At 43.8% G+C, this 18,255-nt stretch overlaps 1 protein-coding gene across 1 annotated transcript in view; it reads left to right on the top strand.

The window, feature by feature from the left end:
* Positions 1 to 10,059, top strand: part of CCT2 (chaperonin containing TCP1 subunit 2) — a 53,495-nt gene extending 43,436 nt beyond the window's left edge. Inside the window, exons 12-16 of the mRNA XM_073555508.1 lie at positions 156 to 284; positions 380 to 483; positions 4,735 to 4,834; positions 5,489 to 5,630; positions 9,755 to 10,059. Of these exons, the coding sequence (XP_073411609.1) occupies positions 156 to 284; positions 380 to 483; positions 4,735 to 4,834; positions 5,489 to 5,630; positions 9,755 to 9,785 (506 nt within the window). The 3' untranslated portion in view covers positions 9,786 to 10,059. The remainder of the gene's footprint in view (positions 1 to 155; positions 285 to 379; positions 484 to 4,734; positions 4,835 to 5,488; positions 5,631 to 9,754) is intronic.
* Positions 10,060 to 18,255: the final 8,196 nt, after the last annotated feature.

Here is an 18,255-nt window from a genome sequence, read left to right on the forward strand (position 1 = left end):
CTATTAAGGGGTTGCTCTGGTGGAGCTGATGTCCAATTGATGGCTCCTTGCTATTCATTGATTTTCTTCCGTAATGTACTCTGGGTTTAATCTCCAACCATGTCACTTCAGGTTCCTTTATTCTTAATATGGATTTCTTTTCTTTGACAATCCAGGAGAAGCTTGCACAATTGTGCTCCGGGGTGCAACACAGCAGATTTTGGATGAAGCAGAGAGGTCACTTCATGATGCACTTTGTGTACTCTCTCAGACGGTGAAAGATACCAGGACGGTTTTTGGAGGAGGTACTTGAATGTTGAATTTTTTTTTTCTATCTTCTCCGTTTTGCACATTTTCAGTGACTTTTTTTTAATGCTAACTGTTGTGAATCTTAATTTAGGTTGCTCAGAGATGCTGATGGCTCATGCTGTGGCAGATCTGGCTAACAGAACACCAGGGAAAGAGTCTGTGGCAATGGAATCTTTTGCCAAAGCACTGCAAATGGTAAGGGAGCAACACTATACCTATTGGCAGCAGGGCATTTTTCTTGCCATTGGTGTGCCCAAAAACATTTGATAGTGAAAAAAATAATTTTGGTCAGGGCTTTGGAGCCGCTAAGCCAAATGTCCGACTCCTCAATTTCCCTGACTTAGACACCATAGCACTGCCTCACTAGTGAGCATGTACATACCCTGACCCCACAGCACTGCCTCACTTACTGAGCATTTACATACCCCAACCCCACAGCACTGCCTCACTACTGAGCATTTACATACCTCGACCCCACAGCACTGCCTCACTACTGGGCATGTACATACCCCGACCCCACAGCACTGCCTGACTACTGGGCATGTACATACCCCGACCCCACAGCACTGCCTCACTACTGAGCGTGTACATACCCCGACCCCACAGCGCTGCCTCACTACTGAGCTTGTACATACCCCGACCCCACAGCACTGCCTCACTAGTGAGCATTTACATACCCCAACCCCACAGCACTGCCTCACTACTGAGCATTTACATACCCCGACCCCACAGCACTGCCTCACTACTGAGCATTTACATACCCCGACCCCACAGCACTGCCTCACTACTGAGCGTGTACATACCCCGACCCCACAGCACTGCCTCACTAGTGAGCGTGTACATACCCCGACCCCACAGCACTGCCTCACTAGTGAGCGTGTACATACCCCGACCCCACAGAACTGCCTCACTACTGAGCATTTACGTTCCCCGACCCCACAGCACTGCCTCACTACTGAGCATTTACATACCCCGACCCCACAGCACTGCCTCACTACTGGGCATGTACATACCCTGACCTCACAGCACTGCCTCACTACTGAGCGTGTACATACCCCGACCCCACAGCACTGCCTCACTACTGAGCGTGTACATACCCCGACCCCACAGCACTGCCTCACTACTGAGCTTGTACATACCCCGACCCCACAGCACTGCCTCACTACTGAGCTTGTACATACCCCGACCCCACAGCACTGCCTCACTACTGAGCTTGTACATACCCCGACCCCACAGCACTGCCTCACTACTGAGCGTGTACATACCCCGACCCCACAGCACTGCCTCACTACTGAGCGTGTACATACCCCGACCCCACAGCACTGCCTCACTAGTGAGCGTGTACATACCCCGACCCCACAGCACTGCCTCACTAGTGAGCGTGTACATACCCCGACCCCACAGCACTCCCTCACTACTGAGCATTTACATTCCCGACCCCACAGCACTGCCTCACTAGTGAGCGTGTACATACCCCGACCCCACAGCACTGCCTCACTAGTGAGCGTGTACATACCCCGACCCCACAGCACTGCCTCACTAGTGAGCGTGTACATACCCCGACCCCACAGCACTGCCTCACTAGTGAGCGTGTACATACCCCGACCCCACAGCACTGCCTCACTAGTGAGCGTGTACATACCCCGACCCCACAGCACTGCCTCACTACTGAGCATTTACATACCCCGACCCCACAGCACTGCCTCACTACTGGGCATGTACATACCCCGACCCCACAGCACTGCCTCACTACTGGGCATGTACATACCCCACAGCACTGCCTCACTAGTGAGCGTGTACATACTCCGACCCCACAGCACTCCCTCACTACTGAGCATTTACATTCCCGACCCCACAGCACTGCCTCACTACTGAGCGTGTACATACCCCGACCCCACAGCACTGCCTCACTAGTGAGCGTGTACATACCCCGACCCCACAGCACTGCCTCACTAGTGAGCGTGTACATACCCCGACCCCACAGCACTGCCTCACTAGTGAGCGTGTACATACCCCGACCCCACAGCACTGCCTCACTACTGAGCATTTACATTCCCCGACCCCACAGCACTGCCTCACTACTGAGCATTTACATACCCCGACCCCACAGCACTGCCTCACTACTGGGCATGTACATACCCCGACCCCACAGCACTGCCTCACTACTGGGCATGTACATACCCTGACCTCACAGCACTGCCTAACTACTGAGCATTTACATACCCCGACCCCACAGCATTGCCTCACTATTGAAAAAGTGCAGCACAGATTCATCTCCACTAAAAGCCGAAACAGAACATACATTTATAGGATATTTCATAACTTTAACAAATTCTTATGAACATATTTACAGCACATCCTGCATTGTACTACTGTACCCAATTTATTATATATTTTATGAGTCTTAGTTGGTCCATTTTATACCTACTCCACCAAAATGGACACAGGTTTCAATCCACAGCCCTGTTTTCGGTACCTTGTTAGCAAGTTGAAAAAAAAGATTAATTGTTCTCAATGGAAGACACAAAATACTTGTAGTTACGATACCTTTTAATGGCTAACAAAATAATAAGTGATGTTATAAAGCAAGCTTTCAAGATTTCTTGGGTCTCTTCACCAGGCATGGTATAACAAAGTGTCCATTTGTTATGTCATGTCTCTGCTCTTTTTGTGTATACCTTTGTGTTTGTTCAGATACTTTGTTATTCTATGACTGATGAATAGACCTAAGAAATCTTGAAAGCCTGCTTTTTAATACCACTCTATTTTTGTTAGCCATTAACCCCTTTCTGACGTTGGGCGTAAATTTACGCCAATGTCAGACTCCCCTCTGATGTGGGCTGCGGCGGTGAGCCCACATCTTTCCCGAGACATGTCAGCTGTTTTGAACAACTGACATGTGCCCGGAATAGCTGTGGGTGGAATTGCGATCCACCCGCGGCTATTAACCTGTTAAATGCCTTTGTCAAATGCCTGACAGCGGCATTTAATTTACACTTCCGGCCATTGCGGCTATTAACCCGTTGTCAAGCGCTGACAGCGGCATTTAATTTGCGCTTCCAGCCATCGGGCCGGAAACCCACCCACTGGTGATTGCGGGTCACCGGTGGGTTGGTATGACAACCAGAAGGTTTCCTGGAGACCTCCTATGGTTGTCACTGCTGGATTGCTGTGAGCGCCACCCGGTGGTTGGTGCTCATCGCAAGTGAGTAATTTTAATACATAGAGGCGATTTGATCATCTATATAGCAGAGCCGATCTGGTTATGGTATGGCAGACTATTGAAGCATGCTGTTAAAAATATAAATAAAATATAAAAGTTCACATCACCCCCCCTTTCGCCCCATTCAAAATAAAACAATAAAAAAAAACAAAAAACAAACATACACATATTTGGTATCACTGAGTTCAGAATCGCCCGATCAGTAAAAAGATTAACCTGATAAATGGCGATTTTTTTTTTTTTTTTTTTTAGTCGCCACAGCATTGCGTTAAAATGCAATAACGGGCGATTAAAAAGATCGTATCTGCACCAAAATGGTATCATTAAAACCGTTAGCTCGGCGCACGAAAAATGGAAAATGGCACAATTTTTTTTTTTTTTCTTTATTTATTTTAGCAAAGTTTGGAATTTTTTGTTATACTTAGATAAAAAAGAACCTAGACATGTTTGGTGTCTATGAACTAGTAATGACCTGGAGAATCATAATGGCAGGTCAGTTTTAGCATTCAGTGAACCTAGTAAAACAGTCTAACAAAAAACAAGTGTGGGATTGCACTTTTTTGCAATTTCACCGCACTTGGATTTTTTTTCCCGGTAAAACCAATTGTCGTTCAAAAGTTGAACTTGTCCCACAAAAAACAAGCCCTCAAATGGCCATATTGACGGAAAAATAAAAAAGTTATGGCTCTGGGAAGAAGGGGAGCGAAAAACGAAAACTCAAAACCGTACTTCCTGCAATATGGGATTTGGGTGTATGCGCCGACATGGTCACAGACTAAAATGGTGCCAGCAGAGAACTCTTTCGTGCATCATTTTTGGGTGTGTACACCTACTGGAAGCGACATTAGGGTCTAAGACCTCTTTGGCGTATATGCCCGAATTCTGTTTTGCGGGGGCCAATGAACGGGTGCCAAAACAGTGTGAAATCACCTCTAGGCATTCAAACCCCCCCCCCCCAAAAAAAAAAAAAAAAAAATTAATAATAGCAATGGAAAACGTTATGAAATTGACCCTCTTTTCTGAAGCATTTTTACCTGTCATAAACTTGGTAAAACGTTCAGACTTACTGCAGTAGATAACCATGGCTCTAGATCACAAGTTGCATCTGGGTTGAGTTGCACCCAAACAGCAGTGTAGTTTTATATGAGGATTTCTTGAAGCTTTTCTGTGTTGCTTATGAATGTAGTGTATTTTTTATGGTGATTTTTTTATTTTTTTATTAGCTTCCAACCATTATAGCAGACAACGCTGGCTATGACAGTGCTGACCTAGTGTCACAGCTTAGAGCCGCTCACAGCGAAGGAAAAAAAACCTATGGGCTTGGTATGTACTGACCTGTTGGATCATAGTTTAATTTTAGATTTTAAAGGATGTTTCCATTTTTATAAATTGGTATTGTCAGATGGTGCTTGTAAATACAAGCAATTTACAGCTTATCAAGTTCTTGTGCATTGCGGCACAGCGGTGATGCACACTGTCAATGCCATATCACTGCAGCCAAATCACCGAGACCCAAGTACTGCCGGGGGAGCTGAGATGGACCTGATGAGGTTTAGTCGTCTTTTGGTGTTTTAGGTATTTATAGCTTTTGGGGTCCACTTCCCTGAAAATGGAGAACCCTTTTAATAGCCTAATCTATTGTCAGTAATTCTTACCTTTGTTTCGTTGGCATTTATGGAAGTCAAACAAATATTTGTAAGATTGACTAGGGATAGTAATCTGGGATTACATTTATAATAATTTTTACTTTCTTAGTTTTTATTTAAAGGGAACCTGTCACCTGATTTATGCTGCCAAACCCGTGGGCAGCATTAATCATGTACCTGGCTGTAATAATTCAGCCAGACCTTTGATTCAATTTTCCCACGATTTGGGCAGCTCGAATCTGGTGAACAGGTTTCCTTTAAATAAATCAAAGATTGGGTTTGACACAATTTTGTAAAAAAAAATATATAATTTATACCCCGTTCTTATCAGATATGAGAAACGGTATTATTGGAGATATGGAACAAGTGGGTATCACTGAAAGCTTCCAGGTGAAGAGGCAAGTGTTGCTGAGTGCGGCAGAAGCCGCTGAAGTCATCCTGCGTGTGGACAACATTATTAAAGCTGCACCACGGTAACTTACATGTTATATACATGACCTGTCTGCTCTTCTGACATGTATACTAACTATACATTCTAGAGAACCTTCCTTTAGAACTATGAGGCCAATTCATCAAAGCTTTTATGCAACAAAAATGGCCTTAAGGTGGTAAAAAGTCGCAAAATGGAATTGTTCAAAAATATTGGAAAGGCGTTGCTATGCCTCTCGGGTATGCACCGACCTTTGCTGGTGATCGATTGACATGCTTGAGTCCACACCTCACATGTTTTGCGGCTGTTAGACAGCCCCCCCCCCCCCCCCCAAAAAAAAAAAAATCCATGCAGGGATTGGCCATGTATGGCAGTTTATTTTTAGGGTGTTTTAACAGCCGCAAAACGTGCAGAGCATTGTTTCTAGGATATTACTCTACCACGTGCGTTACTCTGTGCACACCCGAGTACGCAATGCAGACTGGAGTAGCGAGCATTTGCTCAACACTAATGACGACATATTCACTACAATAGCCTAATGTTATAAAATTTTTTGTGGTACTGTTGAGTTCAAAATACTCACTATATTCCTGGATGAAATCCTTGAAGGGTTGAGTTTTCAAAAAGGGGTCAGTTGTGTGTGTGGGAAGAGGGTTGGTTCTGCTGTTTGGTCGCCTTAAGGGCCCTGCAAACACGACGTCACCCGCAATCTATTTCATCCAAATTTGTGTTCTAAAATTCAAATATTGCTCCTTCCGTTCCAAGCCCTGCTGTTTTGTTTAAACATGACTTTTGGGCTACATGTGTGGTACCACCGCACTCGTAAAAAAAGTGGGTAACAAACTGTGCTAAAGCAAGATTTTAGAGGTAAAATTGTAATTTTTTTTTTTTTTTTCCATTCCACTTTGCATTAATTACTGTGTAGCAACTGAAGGGTTAAAAAATTCCCCGACAACAGTTTTAAAGTATTTGAGGGGTGCAGTTTTAAAATGCTTTCACTTTTGGAGAGTTTCTAATATATATATATATATATATATATATATATATATGCCCCTCAAGGTCCACTCTCCCAGTGGCTCAAGGCACACGCAAACCATAACAGTAAAATGTGCACTATAATATGGCGCCTTTTCCCTTTTGAGTTTTGCACTATGTTTCAAAAGTAGTTCCCGACTACATGTAGGGTATTGGCACACCCAGGAGAAATTGCACAACACACTGAAAGGTCCATTTTAACTTATTAGTCCTTATAAAAATAAATTTGGCACTAAAACAAAATTTTAAAGGTAAAAATTGATTATTCTTTAATGCCCAATGGTATAAATTTCTGTGAGGCACATGTGGTGTCAACCTGCTCACTGTATGCCTAGATTAATTCATAGAGCGGTGTAGTTTGTAAAATGTCACTTATGCTATTCTGACACCTCATGGGTTCTTCCAATGTGACATGGCACCCTCAAACCATTCCCGCAAAATCTCAACTCCAAAATGGCACTTCTGAGCTTTGCAGAAGGAGCTCTGAGCTTTGCGCTGTGCCTCAAAAGTAGTTTTCGACCACATATGGGGTATCGGTGTACTCGGGAGAAATTGCACAACAAATTGTATGGTCCAATTTGCTCTGTTACCCTTATGAAAATGAAAAATTTTGGGCAAAACCAACATTTTTGCTGGAAATGTTGTATTTTTTTAATTTTCACAGTTGAACATTATAAACTTTGGTGAAGTGGGATTAAGGTGCGCACCACACATCTAGATACATTCCTTGAGGGGTCTACTTTCCAAAATGGGGTAACTTGTTGTTTCCACTGTTTAGGCACATCAGTAGTTCTTCAGACGTGACATGGTGCCCGCAAACGATTACAGCAAATTTTGAGTTCTAAGTCAAATAGTTCTCCTTCCCTTCTGAGCCCTGCCATGTGCCCAAACAGCAGTTTTCCCCCACACATGGGGTATCTGCATACTTGGGAGAAATTTCTCAACAAATTATATGGTCCATTTTCTCCTGTTAATCTTGTCAAAATGCTGAATTTGGTGTTAAATACAGTTTTGAAAAGTTTATTTTCACGGCTCTACGTTATAAGCTTCTATGAAGCGCCTCAGAGTCCAAGGTCCACACATCTATTACATTCTTTGAGGGGTCTAGTTTGCAAAATGGGTTCACATTTGGGGGAAGAGTTCCACTGTTGGGCACATCAGGAGCTTTCCGAACATGACGTGGCGTCTGCTCTTGATTCCAGCTATTATTGCGTTAAAAAGGTGCTCCTTCATGTGCACTCAAATAGTAGTTTTCCACCACATATTGGGGTATTTGCGTAATCAGGAGAAATTGCACAACAAATTTTGGGGTTCATTTTCTCCTGTTACCCTTGTAAAAGTAAAATATTTTGGCTATAGTAAAATTTTTGTGAAAAAAGTAAAATGTTCATTTTTTCCTTCCACATTCCAATAATTCCTATGAAGCACCTGAAGGGTTAATAAACTTTTTGAATGTGGTTTTGAGGGGGGAGCAATTTTTAGGACGGTGTTATTTTGGGGTATTTTTTGTCACATAGGCACCCCAAACTCACTTCAAATGTGCATATCTAAAGTAGAAATGTTATTTATTATCGATGTTGTGTGGTATAACTTTCTGATTTAAGGGCATAAAAATTGAAAGTTTAAAAATTGTAGCATTTTCAAATTTCTTGTAAAAGGTCCATATTTTCATAATTATACACAAGTTATAGCAATCAAAATTTACCACTATCATGAAGTACAATATGTCACAAAAAACAATGTCAGAATCAGTGGGATCCGTTGAAATGTTCCAGAGTTATTATAATAATAATAATAATCTTTATTTTTATATAACGCTAACATCTTCCGCAGCGCTTTACAGTTTTGCACACATTATCATCACTGTCCCCAATGGGGATCACAATCTAAATTCCCTTTCAGTATGTCTTTGGAGTATGGGAGGAAACCCACGCAAACACGGGGAGAACATACAAACTCCTTGCAGATATTGTCCTTGGTGGGATTCGAACCCAGGACCACTGAGCCACCGTGCTGCCCTGTATTATTACCTCATATTACCTCATTATTATTACCTCATAAAGTGACAGTGGTCAGATTAAAAAAATTTGGCCAGGTCATGAAGGTCAAAATTAGCTCCCTCACTAAAGGGCCTGTCACACTAAGAGATATCGCTAGCAATATCGCTATAACTTGTGACGTTATAGCGATATTGCTAGCAAAATCGCTTTGTGTGATACTTACCTACAACCCGCTCCCCCGCTGGTTATCGCTGATCGCGCGAGAACGGCCTGGACTGTTTCTCGTCGTCAGCGTCCTGTGGCGCTTCCTGCTGTGACGACGAGTGACACGTGGAGCTGGGTGGGAGGACGCAGGATCGCCTGGTGTGACAGGTAAGTAGCGACCCCCGTCCCCTGCGATGTCGCTGGTGAGATCTGCCTGTGTGGCAGCTCACTAGCGACCACTTAGCGATGTACCAGCGATCCTGACCGCGTCATATCGCTGGTCGGGATCGCTGGTGCATCGCTAAGTGTGACAGTACCTTAAGGGATTAAGCAACCTGGGGCCAGGTGTTTTCTTAAACCAGAAAATAACCATGGAAGCTAATTAGCAGAAAGCATTCTGCCAGGAAGCTGTGCCTTATTATAATAATCTCTTTATTTATATAGTGCTAACATATTCTGCAGTGCTTTATAGTTTGCACACATTATCATCGCTGTCCCCAATGGGGCTCACAATCTACATTCCCTATCAGTATGTCTTATGAATGTTGGAGGAAACCGGAGGAAAGCTACACAGACACTGGGAGAACAAATATTGCAACAACCGTACTTCATGAACCTCAATGCTGTCCATGTCTGTTACCAAAATCTTGTGTTGTAAATACACAAGCTAGCTGCACTTGTGTTGGCTTATTAAATCTCATTTCCAAATCAATTTTAAAATCAACAAAGTAACTGAAATCCTGTTGATGCCTGCCAAAATGGCATCTGCTATATAGGAAGTTAACCCCAACCTTTTTGGGTGTATTTTGCCTAACCCCCCCCCCCCCCCCCCCATATTTTACTGTATTGTCTGTTTTTATTTGCTGCATCTTACTACTATTTTTCTTAATATCTCTATTTATACTTTTTTCTCTCTCTCTTCATATAGGAAACGTGTTCCTGATCATCATCCCTGCTAAACTTTCCATCTGACAGCAGGTCATGAAGCAGACTGCAGTTGGGTGTTTTTTTAGTTGTTGAACCAAGCGGGAGAAAGCTGTTCGGTTGTCATCTTGGCACTTGAGGATTACAACCACTCTAGTGGTTTATTTATTGTATTAGTAAACATTTCTTTTTCTTACTTAAAATTTGCTAACTTGTATGTACTCAGTAAAGAGCACTGAAAAATAAAATTGTGAGATTATTGCTTTCATGATGAAACATCTGGTTGAATTAAACCTCCTGTTTTTTTCAGTTTGTGTATCATTAAATTTTTTTTTCCAGCGCTGAAGATCACTTTATAGTAGGTTTTCAACACTCTATTCTGTTAATTTATACATTTTAAATGGTTATTGCCAACATTGCAACATATCACCTGTCTTGTCACTAACGTGCTTGTCTTGGAAGATCTGACCATTGAGACCTCACCGACTCCAAAAACTGCCCCTGAATTGCCCCATTAGAATAGAGTGGTAGACATGCATGCACAGCCATTGTTCGAGTTTGGCAATGGTATTTCAGTGCCCCCGTTCCTAATATCGGTGGGAATCCCACCAAATGATTTTTATTTTTGATCATTTTTAAGAACTGCTTCTTATGAGATTTACCAGGAGCCTTCTTTAGGCTCCAGCTTCTATCACAAGACACTGGCGTACTGTAATTGTCGCAGGTGGTGACTGGGAGCTCCCACCCTGTTTAGTTACTTGGATGTTGGTGACATCAAAGTGGTTAAATGGCCAGAATTGTTATCACAGATTCCAGTAATTATAGTAGTAACTTTTCTGTAAATTACAGCTTTCTCCCATTGCATATTAAGGTGTGTAGGTAGCTATTGAGGGAGGATCAAGTGACCCTTCATGGTTGACCAAGTGATTTCCAAATTAACCCACAGGGCGTTGCTAGCAACTGAGAATGACCAGACGGAGATGTGTGACTCTATCGGAGGATCAAGGCAGATCACTAACCCCGTTTATTATGTCACCTTTTTTCTAGTATTTTGCTTAATTCTGCAAAGTACTCAGCTACCAATAGCATCGTCGTGACACATTTACTTTATAAGCCAATAGTATTGCAGGAAAAATCGGAATATGTCCCCAACTATGTGACGTAGAGAATAGAATAGCACATTCATCAGGGTCTCATGTCTTATATCTTGTTCGGACTGGAACAGTCTGGTTTCACTACAGCCGTGAACTTTCCCCTAGTTACAAAATTTAACTCATGAACAACAAAATGGCGTCGCAAGCACGAAAATGGAGTCTTTGAGAACAAGATGTCCCGTGCATCTGAATACTGTACTTCACAATCCCCCCTAGATAAATTTTGTTAACTAATATGCAGCATCAGAGGTGCTATCCCGAGCCATAAGCTCGAGGGGTACTGGTCTTCACATGGCTGATGCCGTGTTATCAGTCATCGCTGTTGCGGCGCACCCATCCCCCCTGTATGCTGCAATTTACGAATAACAATTTTTGATGATGGTGGTGGAGATCTTTTGAAGGTAGCCATGCGCTTGACTTCAACATCTTCATCAAGTAACCTTTTGAGATCGGTGCAGAGAAGTGCAGGGGCAACGACGCCTTTGGTATGTATCATCATTAGCTGTCCTAGTGCAGAATTTCCTAATACAAACAAATACACCAAAGAACAAGTTTTAGTATCACATATACAACAAGGATACAGGCAGCAATATGCAACAAGCTTTATCAGATCCCAGCTATCCAGCCCCCAATTCCCTTAAACCAATTGGCTGGATTGAGAAAGGAGAAGGTGTCTGACCACCAACTGTCCTTATTATGATCATTGTCTTTATCATATTGATCTGAGTCTTTGAATGTCTTCTAACTTTAACTTCTACCAATAATATGGAAAATGCGAAAAACCTAAACATTATGCCCCCTTTTTTTGCTATTGGCTTGTTGGGTGATGAGGAGAACTTGATAGGGACCGTCATACAAGGGTTCTAGTCCGTGCTTCGTGACATGCCTTTTCACAACCACTAAATCACCAGGCTTCAGGTTATGACAGGTGTCGGTTTCTGCTGAATCTGGAAGAGAAGAAACTAGAGCATGGGTGTTAGCAAGATTTTTGCTAAGCTGAATAACATTGAACAGCGTGGTCAGTTTCTACTGATAACTGCTGAGGCTGGAAATTTGCAACTAGGGGCCTAGCACCAAACAATATCTCATATGGGGACAGGCCATGTTTTACAATAGGGGTAGTATGAATGTGGTATAGTACAATGGATAGGAGCTTTGGCCATGGAGCCGTAGTCGCCTGCATCATTGGATGTGGAATCTTCCAAACTCCTCAGCATATCTTGAACCATCCATGTATAACACCAGATCAGGATCTGGGAGTGGATTTTCACTGACATTTGATGGAGTGGCTGTTTCTTCAGTCAGAAGTTGAGAACAATCATGTTTGAGGTAATCCTCATCAGTGCCATCTTTCTTGGGGGCCGGCAGTAAAGTAGCAGGGTTGATTGTAGTACAGCGATATAACTTGACATAGGAAAAAGGAGTGAACACTGCAGCCGTAAGTGTCATTGCAGTTAAATGTCTTGGTTGCTGAAGTGTCAGTATTGCTGTAATATCATGCTGGGCAAAAATGTGCGTTTCGTGTCCAAGAATTATGTCTGCAGTTTTGTCGAGCAACGAGTGAGTGGTGTGAACTGCCCTCATACAACTTGGTGATGTTCGGGCCACGGGGTCGAGGCGGGCCGAATAATAGCCCACTGGTCGTTGCCTATTGCCATGTGATTGTGTAAGTACCCCTGCTGCGTGTCCTTCATTCTCAGACACATACAAATGGAACGGTTGAGTGTAGTCCAGGATGCCTAAGGCAGGGGTGGAGGCAATGAGCCGCTTTAACTCAGAAAAAACGCAATGGAGGCTTTCTGTTGTGAATTCTCTCTGGCTTCCCTCTGGTGATTACTGAAGATAGTGAAGCTGGTCATATTGAGAGTTCTCTTTCTGGGCTCCCTTTGGTGGTTACTGGAGGTAGTGGAGCTGATCTGATTGACAGAGGCTTGTCACCTGATGAGGAAGACGATTGGAGATCTGGGGTTTCTGATTGGGATTTAAGACAGCTGACTCCCTCTATCCCTGCTGGTGATTTTCTTCTTGTGCCTCCTGAGATCTAATGTCTCCTGCTCTTTCCCTGCATGTTCAGCTAAGTGGTTCATTTGCTATTCTGTTTGCATTTGATCTGGTTTTGTTTATCTCTGCTTTGTGTGAGTCAGCTAGCTCCGGCTGGGGCTGTGCTTAATCACCGCCCATATGTTACTGCATGTGCCAGTTTGTTTTGTCCCCTTTTATGTTGGTCCCAACAGGGATGGGTTTTGTTAGAGTATGTTTATTGGGTCTGCCATCTACTCTGATTAAAACAAGCTCTTGATCTGAGAATTAAATAGGGATATCCGTAAGTACATCTGATGACTTGATTATAGAATTGGCCGCCCCAGTGTCTACCATGAACTTAACAAGGGTGTCCCCTACACGGAGCGTGACAGATGAGCATGCCCCAGGTTTGGTGGAGGACATTGTGATAGCAGACCCTGGTTGGCCACCCCTTCAGTATGCAAAATTATCAGGATTTTGGGGCTGTCCGTAACCGGAGTATCCTCTATGGCAGGGTTCCCCAACTCCAGTCCTCAAGGCCCACCAACAGGTCATGTTTTCTGGATTTCCTTTGTATTGCTCAGGTGAAGCAATTATCACCTGAGCAATACAAAGGAAATCCTGAAAACGACCTGTTGGTGGGCCTTGAGGACTGGAGTTGGGGAACCCTGCTCTAGGGTTCCCAGTATTTAGGTTACGATTGGAAGAGGGAACTTGAGGGTAGCATCTATCAACGGGGGTATGACAATCTCTGAAAGTGACGGAGTTGGCCACAGCACCAGCATTGCAGATGAGAATTGGCACGGCGGATCCGGGGAGTAAGGTTCCCATTCATAGGATTAGGAGAGATATTGGAATAGGGAGCTGAAGTTTGCTGTGTGCCACTGATAAGGAACCAGCTGTGTGTTCGCAGCCGCGGTGGTGGGAGCTGGAATTGGTGCAGGAGCTGGAATTCCTACAGCTGCTGGTTTGTTTTTTTTTCCTGCTAATTCTTCTGAAAACATTTTACTACTTTTAATGCATCGTCCGGAGTGGAATTCTTGACGTCAGGTCTAACTGACATTATCGCCTCTTGCAATTCGGGTTTAAGGCCGGCCATCAAAGCTGCCACAAAACGGTGTGTATGGGCTTTATTATACAATGAGAATCCCAGATCTTTAAATACTGCCATAAGACGCCCATAGAACTTCTCGGCAGTCTCCCCCTTGTCCTGTGTGACATCTGTGAGAGAGGTAGCTTGATCCGCTAGTCTATCTTGTGCCCAAACCTTTAAAGCATTGCAGAAATCGACACCACTCTCATGGGTTCCCTCATCCAGGTTCACATTATACATTATGCCACCCTCAATAATTGGAAAATACCCCTCCCCAGCTTTTACTCGAAGTATGTGTAATAGATCTCTTCGGGAAATAGAATAAATCTCTCGATTTGCTGCCATTTGCCTGTTAGAAGGCCATGGGGGAAGTCTCTGGATCGGGTAATTGATTACAAAGGGTGTCTATTTGGATGGGGTGACTAAAGTAGGAGGGGGTGGATACTCATAACCAATAGCAATACAGGGACTGGTGTTGGCTGATGATAGGTGCCATCAGCGTTTAGCAAGGGGAAGGTGAGGGCTGCTACTCCAGGTCTCTGCTCCACAATTGTAACAGACTTCTCTCCACTGAGGATTAGTAACTCCACATACGGTACAAATCCACCCGGCAGGATCATAGGGTGGGGGCGCACTGAGTTTTGGCAGTCCAGGATATATTGGTGCCCTGGGGTTAAGCTTACAGTCGGGAAGAGACGCTTGATTTCCTGGGGCGGGACCTTATCTAGCAGGGAGACCTCTTGTTTCAGATCATTTTTAACTGTTTGTCTGCCTGACACATTAGTCTCAATCTCAGTTCCTTCAATCACTTTCTCAATTCCTTCTTGCACCACAAAACATCCAGTCTTTGTCACAGTGGTAGAGAATTTTCCTTTTTCAACATAGCAATAACAGAAACAATCAGAATTCACTTTCTCTTCAATTTCCACATAATTGTCATCACACAATTCATGTGCCAAGCCACAGAATTCTTCAGCGTCTTTAAGCAAACCATCATCAACCTCTCTATTCTTTTTAACACCTTCATCCCATAGCATAGGCTGTAGCCTCCCGCTCTTAGGGAATCCCAGAATCGAAAATATTTTTTCTGCATTCCTGACAGATTTCTTTCCTCGTCTTTGAATCATAAGATTAACAGTATCCGATCCTTCACACAATTCCAAACTCTTCTTCCACGGAAACATAATTCTCTCTAGAGCTAAATATCCTTACTTCAGTTGTGCACAGTACTGGAGCGGCCGTTCAGTCTGTTCCACTGGGTCTATCCCCCTCTGGGATGCCCAAAATTCAACAAGGTACTCAGTGAAAGGAGGGTGTCTTAGACTATCCCTCCGGACACCTCTGGTTATATATATATATATATATATACCTGAGTTACGTATCCTACCCAATCTTTGATCACCTCACCACGCCTGATACAGTGATCAGGATTTCAGGATATTTTGACTATAAAGAGAGCCACAATCACTGGTCAATCCGGGGTGTCTGTCCCTTATGAGGTACGGTTCGAACACTGGGCCCCCAACGGGACTGCACCTCTATATGATTCCACCCAAGAATCACCCCACCATCAAGGACAAACCTCAGATCCTCTTTGCAGCAACAAGCACATGAAAACCACACAGTCTGAACAGTATAACTGCCAACTTACCGTGGTTGTTGTGGGGGATGATCAGTCCCAATTTTCCAGTGCCTGTGTCCGGTCCAAGGGTCCTTTGTCTTGTTGTCCTCCAGGGGCAGAGGTGTCCCTATTCGGGGCTCCCCACAATGGGCAGCCAGCTGTGGAGGTAACTATTGAGGGAGGATCAAGTGACCCTTCATGGTTGACCAAGTGATTTCCAAATTAACCCACAGGGCGTTGCTAGCAACTGAGAATGACCAGACGGAGACGTGTGCCTCTATGGGAGGATCAAGGCAGATCACTTACCCCGTTTATTATGTCACCTTTTTTTTATAGTATTTTGCTTAATTCTGCAAAGTACTCAGCTACCAATAGCATCGTCGTGACACATTTACTTTATAAGCCAATTGTATTGTAAGAAAATCGGAATATGCCCCAACTACATGACACAGAGAATAGAACTAGCACATTCATCAGGGTCTCATGTCTTATATCTTGTTCGGACTGGAACAGTCTGGTTTCACTACAGGCGTGAACTTTCCCCTAGTTACAAAATGTAACTCGTGAACAACAAAATGGCGTCGCAAGCACAAAAATGGAGTCTTTGAGAACAAGATGTCTCGTACATCTGAATACTGTACTTCACAAAGGGACTTAAAAGGAGTATTCCCAGCAGAGATATTTACACTTGTTGTTGAGTCTTATCATTGTGTGTGCGTGTTTCACCCCCGCCCAGAACTAAGTCTTGTAGATCCTCTACAGAGCTGTGATTGGCAGTATCTGGGAGGGAGGGATGAAATCACATGGACTGGGCAGAGAATATAGCTAGAGATGCTTCAGATTACAACCTAATTTCCATATCAATTCAAACGCTGATTTCTCAGTAATGGAGGAACGCGTGGCCATGTTAAGGTATTGAAATCGGGTTGACAGATTCCTATTAAGGTATATGTTTATATGCTTATAGCCCCATGTACATCATTATTACCGCCCTCATGGAGTCTGTTTCTGACAGTTTGAGCAGACACATGGATGTTAGTGGCCTGTTGGAGGTAATTTTGCAGGGCTTTGGCACTGCTTCTCCTTGAAAAAATGAGGTAGCGGTAATGCTGCTGGGTGGTTGCCCTCCTATGGCTTCCTCCACGTCTCCTGGTATGGGCTCCATGCTCTGGACACTGTACTGGAAGACACAGCTACTCTTCTAGACACTGCTCGTATTATATGTGCTGCACTACCTGAGCACCTTCTGTGAGTTGTAGACACCGCCTCATGCTACTGTACCTCTAGGGGTGAGCGCAATGACAAAATGCAAAAGTGACCAAAACAGCCAAAAACAATGAGAACAGATAAATGGTCTGTTGTCACCCTGCAGAACTACTCCTATATAGGGGTTGTCTTGCTAATTGCCTATCATTTCTACCTGTTGTCTGTCCCATTTGCACAACAGCAGGAGAAATTGATTCATATAACTGGATAGGTTGATTTCACAGAAGTGTGACTGACTTGGGAGTTACATTATGTTGTTTAAGTGTTCTCTTTACTTTTTTGAACAGTGTATATTACACAAAACTCATGCATGTCTTTACTTGTCTGTACTGAATGCTCAAAGTCCTTCAATTTTTTTTAAGGTTTTCAATATAATTTATACTGCCAGTAGAGCGGTATATTATACCAATTACCTAAAGGGAATATGTGCTATGACTGGAACAAAACCTCATAAAACAAGAACATCTTAGATACTGTAGTGTCAAGTTGGCTATATAACTGTAAAGCTGGTGTGTAAAAAGCATATGGGACTCCCCAACATCGAAGTAGGACAGTTTTTATTGCCCACAAAAAGGTCCAAAATATATTTTATATCCCTGAAGCGTGACCTTTTTTCTTTTTTTCAGCAGAAAAATACTGCACCTGTGTATTGGAGGTTATTTGGCATTAACGTTACTAATTTGCACCCTAAATGTTTTTTAACCCCTTCCTGACATGAGACGTACTATCCCGTCCATGGGACCCGGGCCCCTATGCCCATGGACGGGATAGTACGTCTACCGCGATCAGCGGCGCCCACGTGGTGAGCGCCGCTGATCGCGGCCGGGTGTCAGCTGATTGTCACAGCTGACACCCGGCACAATGTGTCAGGGGCTGTCACGGACCGCCCCCGACACGTTAAACCCTTGCACACCGCGATCAAACATGATCGCGGTGTACCGGGGGTTAAAGGGAAGCATCGGCAGGGAGGGGGCTCCCTCCTTGCTTCCCTGAGCCCCCCACGGCAGCACAATGTGCAGCGCTGCTGCTGGGGGCTCCTTTCCTGCAGGCCCCCGAATCCAAGATGGTGACGGGGGCCTGCAGGAAGCTGGCTTCCTAAGTGCCTGCAAAGCGCAGGCATGAGGAAGCCTTCTGCAGTGCCTGTGACAGATTGCTGATCTGTCACAGTGATCTGTGATGTGACAGATCAGCGATCTGTCACAGGACAGTGATGTCCCACCTGGGACTATTTAATAAAGTAAAAAAAAAATAAAAAAAAGTGTTAAAATAAATTAAAAAAAAATCGCCAAATAAATTAGAAAAAAAAAAAAAAAATTCCCCCAAATAAATCCATTTTTTAGAAATAAAAA

The sequence above is a fragment of the Dendrobates tinctorius genome, unplaced genomic scaffold (assembly GCF_039654945.1).
Source record: "Dendrobates tinctorius isolate UK_male_01 unplaced genomic scaffold, ASM3965494v1 ptg000224l, whole genome shotgun sequence".
In the NCBI taxonomy this organism is placed as follows: domain Eukaryota; kingdom Metazoa; phylum Chordata; class Amphibia; order Anura; family Dendrobatidae; genus Dendrobates; species Dendrobates tinctorius.